Here is a 10,399-nt window from a genome sequence, read left to right as displayed (position 1 = left end):
TTTTTGCTTTTCATGAATGAACTTACTCTGTACAAAACACTTGTACTTGGCAATAATAAAAAAAACAGCATATAAAAAGAATGGTGTTCAAAAGTAAGACTTTATTTGGCAACGCTGTTGGCAAAGAATAAACGACAGATGTGTTTCTTGTCAAAAAGAAAAGATTCACTGGGTGCAAATGTTTCCCGTTTCCATGTGCGTTTAAAAAACAAAAAAAGCAAGGACTTCTTTAGCCACCCTCTCATTGGTTCGGTTGGTGTGCTACGAACAAAACCTCAAGAATACAAATATTCTTATGAATATAAGATTTTAAGTACAAAAAAAAATGCATGACAGTATTCCCGGGTCACTTAGAAGATATCCCAGCATGAGATAATAACAAAACTGAAATGAGACTTAGTGCTTTGTTTTGTCAAAAGGAAGAACTTGAGATCAACATGAAACCACATTTAAAAAGAAGGAAAAAAGAAAACTGTACTGTCCCAACTCATCTCATGGGGATCGCTAAGTGCCTCTTCATTTAACCACCTTATGTTACTTCAAGACTGGTGACTTTGTTGATGATGTGGGAACGCCTCGGTACGCACTCCAGGTCAAATTTGCTCTCGTATATGGTTGGACAGATCTTCCAGCGGTTTTTACGATAGATTCCCAGGTAGGTGTACACATCTGGCTTGTAAGAGAGAGGGCATTTGACTCCCGTGGAACGAATGACGGAGTCCAGCTTTATGACCTCGCTCTCGTCGGTGAAGTTCTGGTTATATGCACAAATGACTTGTTTGCCATCGCTCTTGGGGTCATAGGGACTGACTTTAACCAGGGAGATCTTGCCATCCAGGGCTGCTCTCGCTACACACTCCCATGTATGGTCCAACTTAAAACCAGAGTCCAAGTGCATGAGCCATTTTCCAGTGAGCACCCCGTGGTTCAAGGCAAGCTCCTTCACTGTCTGGACGGTGACAGGACGTCCGCTGGCCATCAGTTTCTCCCAGCCCTCCTGAAGACCCACGACATCTCCAGTACCGGGGCAGTGGTTTGGGCCCAGCACAGCGATCCACCCCACAGGGCTAACGCCGCTTTCCTCATCACCGAATCTGTACACTTGCGAGGGCCTGTTGCTCTCCAGCCAGCCATCAAACTCAGACCGGGGGGTTCTTCTCGAGTCAAACACAATCCACGGGTCCATGTCTGCAGCCATGGCCTCAGCGGCATAGGTTTCTGCCGCAAAGGAGGTCCCCACCTCACCATCAACCGGGACCACTTCTCCCTCCATGATGCTGTCGGTGTGAGGCTACTGAGGCTTGTCCTGCAGAGAGGATGGAGATGTGTGTTAAAACTTGCTATTGCCACAACTATATAATACATGTATTAATTTTTACAAAATCTAATAAGTTAAAATTAAATTACACTGTTATGCTGATACTCTATGTACTATATTGTAGCACTACACTGTGTCTCTCTATAAGGTATTACTGTAAACATATTTCATAGTACTCATACTATTGTTTACTACATTTGACCATGTTATATAAGCTTTCTTCCCCTTTCTCTGCCTGCTAAAAATTGCGTTATTGTTCGATTTGCTAAATCTACTTGCATATGAACATTATTGATGCTAATCGTTTTATATATGTAAATAAATATTGCTTTTTATCCAAAAACACTACGACTCGCCTGTGTACGCCCGTCCGGACCAATATGGCACCGACGTTGACGTATCACTGCAATCATGGACCGGAGCGATGTTTACTCATGATGCTAACTAGCATGCTGCGTTAGCAACACTCGTCCGTTAGCCATGATTTGTCTATCTTTGTCCCTCTTACGAGCACATGTTGTTAGTGTGCATATTGTTTGTACGCCGTCCACAGTGCAAGTGTGACTGGCCGCACAAAAAAGTATTTTATATGCCTGACTGTAGTCTCATTGGAGCTAACTAGCTAGCTAGCTATTTTACCAATCGTTCATTATCATGGAGGTAGAAAAAATATCAATCAAAACCGGTTGTTGTTGAACACAGCTAACATTATAAGACATACAACTGCTTGGTAGGCACTGAAATTAGTGAATAGATGCACAAATTGTCGACGTTTAAGGCCTGACCTGCCAGCAGAGGTGCTGAAGTTTGTTGTCCAGTGTTATTCTTCCGCCCAAGCGCAGTCCCAGTAATGTAGTCCCCCATTTATCAAACTATTCCACTTAAATCGTGCTCTGAGGGATTTATCCTATGATACATGTGATGAAGGCATTATTTCTCAATGTTATAATGTAGTGCATATATATAGTATGGTTTTATTTTATATTTAAATAAGCTGAAAGAGAAAAAAATATATACGCAGCCAATTTAATAACTTAAATGACCGTCTACACCAAAGATATGTGTTCACTAACAAATATGCAAGCTAGCATTCAAGTGATATTTTTTTAATTATAGTAGCTACCAAAAGCAACAACTTGTGTCGTTAAATTATTAACTTTAACAATTTTATTCCCCATGTGCAACAAAACGACGGGGCTAGGACCCGGCGGAACCGAGTTGCCAACGGGGAACGAGTGACGACGACGTGCTAACGAGTTAGCCGGCTAGCTGCCGCTATCTGGTGTGTGTGTATGTGTGTACTCGGCGGGGGTGATTTACACATGATTTAGAATAATAACCCACCATATATTGCATTTTATTTTAGGTCAAACACGCACTTAATTTAAATATGCCGAGCAAAAAGAAGAAATACAACGCCAGGTTCCCTCCGGTGAGTTTGAAGTTCCCTGAACCGGTTCAAACTGTACGATGTAATGCTAACTTCTGGAGCTAGCTTGAGTGGGATTCGGCCTGTTTTTATCACACAGAGAGTTAACAATCCAAGTAGCGAACGCAAGTTTGCCGCTATGTACACTGCACTTATGAGAAGTAACGCAACTTTGCGTTGATCCGCTATCGTTGGTAATTTACACTAAATAACGGGCACTGGTATATATTTGAGACGAGCGGCGCAAGTTAGCTTAACGTTAGACTTAACGTTGTTTTTAGCATGACGAGCTAAAGTGAAACCGAACATAACAAATCGGAGCAAATCTGGTGTTTGTTTGTGGTCGGAGTGCTTTCTTTGCGGTTCTGATTGTTACAATGGGAAATAATGGCTGATTTCAAACGTGCAGTTTGTGAAAACCCACACAGTGATGCTAATGTTTAGTTACTGAACTTTGGAATAACTTCTTATTATTTAAGTGGTGTTTTTATTTTGACTTATTGTGCACTTTCTGTCTTTCCAGGCGAGGATAAAGAAAATTATGCAAACTGATGAAGAAATAGGAAAAGTGGCTGCAGCAGTACCCGTTATTATTTGTATCCTTCATTCATCCAACATCTCTCAGTTGCAAGGTCTTGCTCGGATCACCTGTGTGATTGATTTGGACCTAGGAAGTAGTTTTAAATTTAGTTAAATTGTACCCGTCCTTCACTTGATAGTCTTGAAATCATTGACCAGACTCTGAGCTGAAGAACTTGATCAGTAATCACATTTATCAGTCGGAGTTTGAATGACAAAATAAGCCACATTAGTGTTTTGGATGTCTTGTCACTCTGCCTTGTTTGTTTTTAACTACTCATTCAAAGTTCTAATTTATAATCAACCCAAGCAAGGTGGTCACACTGTGCATTTACAGTATAAACGACACCATGTACGTGACAGCAGATCTGCTGTATCATGTTTTCCTTAACTTTGATGTCAGCGAGAGCCCTGGAGCTATTTTTGGAATCGTTGCTGACGAAGGCCTGTCACGTCACCCAGTCTAAGAATGCGAAGACAATGACAACGTCACATCTGTAAGTGTCTATGTTTGCATTACTTGCCCTGCCTACTTGCCTTAAAGTGCCATTATATACGTATGAGTTATTGTGTCTTATAGGAATACATGCTGTGTTAGTTTTACTTGTGATCATGTGGGGAAGGAGAGGTGATTACTGATGACATTCAAATCAGAACACAAATATAAATGTGTGCATGACTCTTTTTTTGGACTCGAAAGTCCAAAACACTTCCGCATAGTTCTAAACAAAGCAGCTTCAATTAAAATCCTGGAGGAATGTGCACGTGGCATTTGAACACATACAAGTGTGAACATTGCCTTAAATAGAGCTGATGAGTGGATGTACAAACTGCCAAATTAAATTCAAAAAATAGTTTTGGCAAATCTTAATGTGATAGCTCCATGTTGTTGAAATGGACAAGTAATCACATTTTATTTCTGTTTTTGTGTTGTATACAGAAAACAGTGTATCGAACTGGAACAGCAGTTTGATTTCTTGAAGGACCTGGTGGCAACAGTGCCCGACATGCAGGGCGAGGGGGAAGAGAACCACACCGAGGGTGGAGGAGAAAAGGTCTCCCGCAGGTATGTCAAACAACACACACCTGTCGGGACAGGGTTTGGGCAAAATTCAATGGTCATGATGATAATGATAATTACAACTTCTTTGGTCAAACATAGAGTAATATAGAGTGAATTCAGCTGCTTTTTTTGAATTGCCTTATTGAACACAACACCTCAAAATAAACCACCTTGGTTGGATTCAGTAGTCATCAGTGATTACAGTTTAACAAGCGTTAGCAAACAAGAACTGATTGTAGTTTAGTCAGTGTTGGTGATAACTCATAAGGTGTGAGTGTATGCAGGGCGAGTAGTTGCTTCCTCCTGGATGTAAAAATAACTTTTGGCATTTGTCGTAACCACAAATAAAGACTAATGACTAACTGTGATGGAAAGCAAGAAATTAGAAAGTCTTTATAAACAATAGACATATATTTCTATTTAATGAATAATAAAAGATTAAGAATCTCCTTTGGAAGAGTGTCCTGGTCAAGACTTATAGGTTTTATAACCTATAGTTACAACTTTTAAAATGTAGACAGTGCAGACAATTTATAAATATACATTTTCTATAAAGAATACAACAAAGTGCAGCCAGGCCAAACATCTACGGTGTGATGTTTCTGCCTCCAAAGTCATAAGAAAACACTGAAAGTGTCCAATGAGACCAGATTCTTTCATTTCAGATCATTTTCTAGATTGTTCCAGTCAAAGACAGCCTTGTCTTTAAACGCCGTTTCCCTCCCAGTTTAATCGGTCAAGTGAAATTGACCAAACTCTTCTTTTTGTCGTCTTTGTCATCAGCTTTCTTACCTTTGTATTACTTTTCCCCCCTCCTAGTCATTTGTTTTCAGACTAAAGATTAACAACAACAACAAAAAATAGAAGAAGAAAAAGAATAAACGGGGGCACATTTATTCTGCTCCGCGGAGCGAGAACTAATTATTGAGGATTGTGGAGAAGAGAAAGCCGTATTGACTGTCAAATCAAACACTGCCATTGCCGCGTAATTGAAGCGGAGAGTCTGGCAAAGAATCGCACACAAAATAAATGAGTCACAAGTCTCTCTCTTTTCACTAAATGGCGTTTCTGATTTGATTCAGATTTAATTTAAAGTGGTTTTAAGCTGCTAATATTTAGACATTTGGTCTCTGCTTTGAGGATGAGACGCGTGGAGTCACAGCAACTTTGAATATAAATAAATGGCTCAAACAAATTTCCACCAGCTGCATCAGTCACATTATTCACTGCTTTGAAATCATCTCCGCTGGTTTTAATCTTCAATTTGGGCAGAACGGCCTCGCAGACTCATCCTGTGGAATAAGTTTCATATTTTTCATTTGGTTTTTTGAGTCGTTAAAAATGTGTGAACATATTATTATGTTGTTGCTGTTTATGCACAAACAATTAAAGTTTTTCTTGACAAAAAAAAGGGGAAGAAACTTAGTTGGCAACTCTTTAACAAATGTTTAATTCTTCTTTTTTTTTCCCTCTCATAGGGGTCGAAAGCCAGGATCTGGGCGCAAGAACGGCGGGACCGGCTCCAAAGGCAAGGACAAGAAGTTATCTGGCACCGAGTCAGAGCAAGAGGTGGGAACTGGATTTGCTTGCCAATAACGCGCCACCACAGACCAATAGCTTGTCTATAGTTTGAAAGGTTTGCTGAGAAATGGCTGATTGTTGTTTCCCCCCCGTGATCGATAACAGGACGATTCGGAAGACAGCGAGACAGAAGGGGACGAGGAGGACGGCTCTCAGTCGAGCACAAATCTACAGACTGCAGCCAAGTTTCACAGGTACGCACTCAAAGGTTTATTAACGAACATCTGGCATCAACGCCTACTTGTAATCGTCGTAGGTTTCTCATTTAGTGATTTTCCATCCAACTTTGACACTATTATTATAATATATATATATGTGTGTGTGTGTATATATGCATCTATATGCATGTGTGTATATGTATATGTATATGTATGTATATATATATATATATATATATATATATATATATATACACACATATATATATGTTTGTCTGTTTGTGTGTGTGTACATACAGTGGTATTCAAAAGTTTGGGCACCCCTGTAAATTTTCATGATTTTCCTTTATAAATCATTGGTTGTTTGGATAAGAAGTTTCAGTTAAATATATCATATAGGAGACAAACGCAGTGATATTTGAGAAGTGAAATAAAGTTTATATGGTTTACAGAAAGTGTGCAAGAATTATTTAAACAAAATTAGGCATACATTTAGGCACCCTTGTCATTTTATTGATTTCAGTACCTTTAGCACTAATTATTGGAACTCAAAATTGGTTTGGTAACCCCAGTGACCCTTGACCCCCATACACAGGTGAATCCAATCACGAGAAAGGGTATTTAAGGAGGCCAATTGTGTTTCTCCTCTTTTGCAGTGGCAACATGGGAGCCTCAAAACAACTCTCAAATGACCTGAAAACAATGATTGTTGAACACCATGGTTTAGGGGAAGGATACAAAAAGCTATCTCAGAGATTTAAGCTCTCAGTTTCAACTGTGAGGAACATTGTGAGGAATTGGAAGAGCACAGGCACAGTTCTAGTTAAGGCCCGAAGTGGCAGACCAAGAAAAATCTCAGATAAGCAGAGGCAAAGTATGGTGAGAACAGTCACAGTCAACCCACAGACCAGCTCCAAAGACCTACAACATCATCTTGCTGAAGATGGTGTCACTGTGCATCGTTCAACTATTCAGCGCACTTTACACAAGGAGATGCTGTATGGAAGAGTAATGCAGAAAAAGCCTTTTCTCTGCACCCGCCACAAACAGAGTCGCTTGAGGTATGCCAAGCCACAAAATGTTTTCTTTTGTGGAGCCTAAACTTATGCACATGCCTAATTTTGTTTAAATAATTCTTGCACACGTTCTGTAAATCATATAAACTTTATTTCACTTCTCAAATATCACTGTTTCTCTCCTATATGATATATTTAACTGAAATTTGTTATTCAAACAACCAATTTTTTATAAAGGAAAATCATGAAAATTTACAGGGGTGCCCAAACATTTGCATATCACTGTATGTGTGTGGGTGTATATATATATATGTATGTATATGTATATGCACAGTACTGTACCCGACGGCTAACGCCTCTGCTTTTACTCCGCCCCCGCAGCTCAAACGCGCCCCCGCAGCTCATGCAGATGGGCAACATGGCCCCCATGGTGGGCCACATGGCTCCCACGCCTCCACAGGGCGCCATGGCCTTCGCGCCGCACCCCTCCATGATGTGCGCGGGCCCGCCTCCGCCAGCCCCAGCACCGCACAACAACAACAACAACGAGGAGGACGACGACGACGATGACGAAGACTATGACTCTTAGCTCCGCCTCTCACTTTCCCTCACACACGCATATACATGAAAATGAACGTGTCCTTTCAATGTTATTTTCGGGGGGGAAAAGACTCTTCATCGCTGGCAGTAAAATGCCTCCCCCCCCCCTCCCTCAACGCGCGGCTCAAACAGGACGCCGCCACAGGAGACAGGAAACCGCTTGTATAGTATGTGTTTTAATTTTCTTTTACTTTTTTTTTTCTTATTTTATTATAGAGAAGAGTCCGACGTGGATGTTTTTTAACCAGTCAGTTCTTCTACTTCGACTATTAAAATGGCAGTGGTCGCTGTCGTCGCCCGTGAGCCTCCAGCAGACAGGATAGGTGTGGTTTGTGTTGCCTTGTAGCGTTTTTCTTTTTCTTTTTGGCACTTTTCTTTTATTCCCTAAAACCCTCTGTAAACGAAACGATGAAGGGAACTTATCAGTCATCATTGTAAACTCTCAGGTTGACTGAAGAAAAAAAAAAATCACTTGATCATTTAAGTTAATTCAAGGCTGATTACAGCCTTTAAGACCGTTGGTAAACAGAGACAATTTCAGGACTTTGCTCGTCGACACAAACGAGGGCACAGGTGTATTTTTACTATAGGTTAGCTAGCAACAGCTTATTCTTTTTTTTTCTTCTTTTTTTTTTTTTAAATTAGATTCTATTTTTAATTGGTGTTTTTTATCATGAGAACTGTAAAAGCTTCATGACCACGGCCCTGGAGATGACACCCATATCAACAGAGGTTATTGATTTACATTGTGTTGTTGTTTTTGATAGTGTCAGGCATTTTTGACCTTTATTCTTTTATACGACCGTTAAACCCCTCCCACCCCCACCCCCCTCCTCCTCCAGTTGAATTGCTCATCAGAATTATGACTCTCGAATCTTGACTTTGTTTTTAAAGTTGTTCGTCCCCCACCCTCTCATTTCTCTGATTTTCAGTAACCTCCTCCTTTATCTTACATTGTTTTAGACGTATATGTCGGTTGGAAGCAGAGTCGGGGGGGGGGGGGGGGGCTCCCATTTGTGTGTCAGTCTCGGTATGAAATGTTTCCAAAAAAAAAAAGAAGAAGACAGTTGACACTGTATTGTAAACTTTTAACATTCTTTTTATTTTGTATGGGTGAAATAAAGTTCATATTTCAATTTGAAAGCAGCAGTCCTTTCCTTACCGCTGTTGGCCAGGAGGAGGAGCTAAACCAAAAACCTGTGTCATCTTTCCCTTTTTGTCTTTCTACCTCCAATCCTCCTTGGCTTTATTTACCCATTGTTGTTTCTCTGTGATGATTTATTGGCCAGTGACTCATGTAACCTGACAGACAAGAGCCTGCTGTTTATCCTCTGCTGCTGCTGCTGCTGCCATCATCGCCGCCTGCCATTTGCAGTAAATCAGATAAACAAGACAGTACAGGTCTGTATAAAAGTGTACGCACAGATAGGACTGGGGGATCGAACAGAAGCTCGTCTGTGTCTCCTAATATCAACAAATGTGTCCTTCAATATCAAATTTCAGCACCAGCATCTAACAGTGTCTGTGATTGACTGTGAGTGGAGATTAGAGCAGATGTGGCATTTGTTATTTATGTAATAAATGAAAGTGTAACATCTCTGTGTTCTGACTAGGAGAACACAACCCGGCTGACTCCAGGCCGAACTGGATTCCATAAAAGGTAGGAAAGGAAATCAGATTAATAACTGGCTTGAATTTTGACTTTAATTTCAGCTCTTTGCATTTAGGAAATCTGCCATTATAACTATAGGAACAACGAGACAGATATTTATTACAAATATTACCGTTCGTGTATGTTTACAACGTGAATTGTGATGTGATGTAAGAGAGGTGTCAAACTGGAGGCCCGCGGACCAAATGTGGCCCCCAAATCAGTTACTTGCGGCCCACCACTTAATATCATGTTAAAATTAAAACATAGCCTGTGATGTCATCCTCCTCTTTTTAAACACAGCCGCCAGTGTGGTGATGGAATATAAACACAATACTATACTAAATAATATTTGCTCGCAATATTTAAAAAAAATAGTAAAAATAAGACATTTGGTTGTCAAATATAATTTACTTCATTTGTCTTTAGATTTATTTTAATTTTATCATACATATGTTTTTATTGTGAAGTACAGATCATTTCTTATCCAAAAAAGTACTTTTATATTTATTTATTACATATCAATGTAATGTCCGTCATCACAACACATCCTAATCGCACACACACACACTCAAGGATAAGTGTCCCAGTGTGTGTGTGTGTCTGTGTCCAGCCTCTTTCCTCTTCCTCGTACTGTCTTAATATATTTTTTAAAATATTCAGGAATAAATTCTGGAAATGATCCATTTGCCCTGATGCACTTTGACAGTGAGCTGACTTTCTTCAAAAAAACAAAAGGTATCTCGGAATGACTTGACATTTACCATCATAATAGTCGGCATCGCCCTGAACAAGGATCCGTTGAAAATATTTGCAAAACTCTTAAAGAATAATTTTCATGAATTTTTGAAATTCAAGAAATTATCCATTTGCCCTGATGCACTTTGACAGTGAGCTGACTTTAGTCTAAAAAAAAAAAGTATCTCAGAATGACTTGAAATTTACCATGGTAATAGTCGGCATCGCCCTGAACAAGGATCCATTGACAATATTTGAAAACCTCT

The 10,399-nt window shown here is 39.9% G+C and overlaps 2 protein-coding genes across 2 annotated transcripts; one reads left to right on the top strand and one right to left on the bottom strand.

Annotated features, from left to right (window-relative positions):
- Positions 1 to 125: 125 nt before the first annotated feature.
- Positions 126 to 2,158, bottom strand: cUnh11orf68 (chromosome Un C11orf68 homolog). The gene is made up of 2 exons (XM_083909411.1): positions 2,104 to 2,158; positions 126 to 1,306 (listed from the first exon to the last, which is right to left on the bottom strand). Exon 2 carries the CDS (start codon positions 1,271 to 1,273, stop codon positions 530 to 532), a length of 744 nt encoding a protein of 247 aa, XP_083765537.1. The 5' UTR covers positions 1,274 to 1,306; positions 2,104 to 2,158; the 3' UTR covers positions 126 to 529.
- A 445-nt stretch (positions 2,159 to 2,603) lies between these two features.
- drap1 (DR1-associated protein 1 (negative cofactor 2 alpha)) lies at positions 2,604 to 8,647 on the top strand. The gene is made up of 7 exons (XM_083910502.1): positions 2,604 to 2,750; positions 3,271 to 3,343; positions 3,730 to 3,823; positions 4,267 to 4,392; positions 5,868 to 5,958; positions 6,076 to 6,164; positions 7,526 to 8,647. The coding sequence occupies exons 1-7, from the start codon at positions 2,709 to 2,711 to the stop codon at positions 7,731 to 7,733; spliced, it is 723 nt and encodes a 240-aa protein (XP_083766628.1). The 5' UTR covers positions 2,604 to 2,708; the 3' UTR covers positions 7,734 to 8,647.
- The last annotated feature ends 1,752 nt before the right edge of the window (positions 8,648 to 10,399 follow it).

The sequence above is a fragment of the Microchirus variegatus genome (assembly GCF_963457635.1).
Source record: "Microchirus variegatus genome assembly, chromosome: 2".
NCBI classification, from domain to species: domain Eukaryota; kingdom Metazoa; phylum Chordata; class Actinopteri; order Pleuronectiformes; family Soleidae; genus Microchirus; species Microchirus variegatus.
Note: the sequence above shows the minus strand (reverse complement) of the source record. Positions and strands in the feature narration are given on the sequence as shown.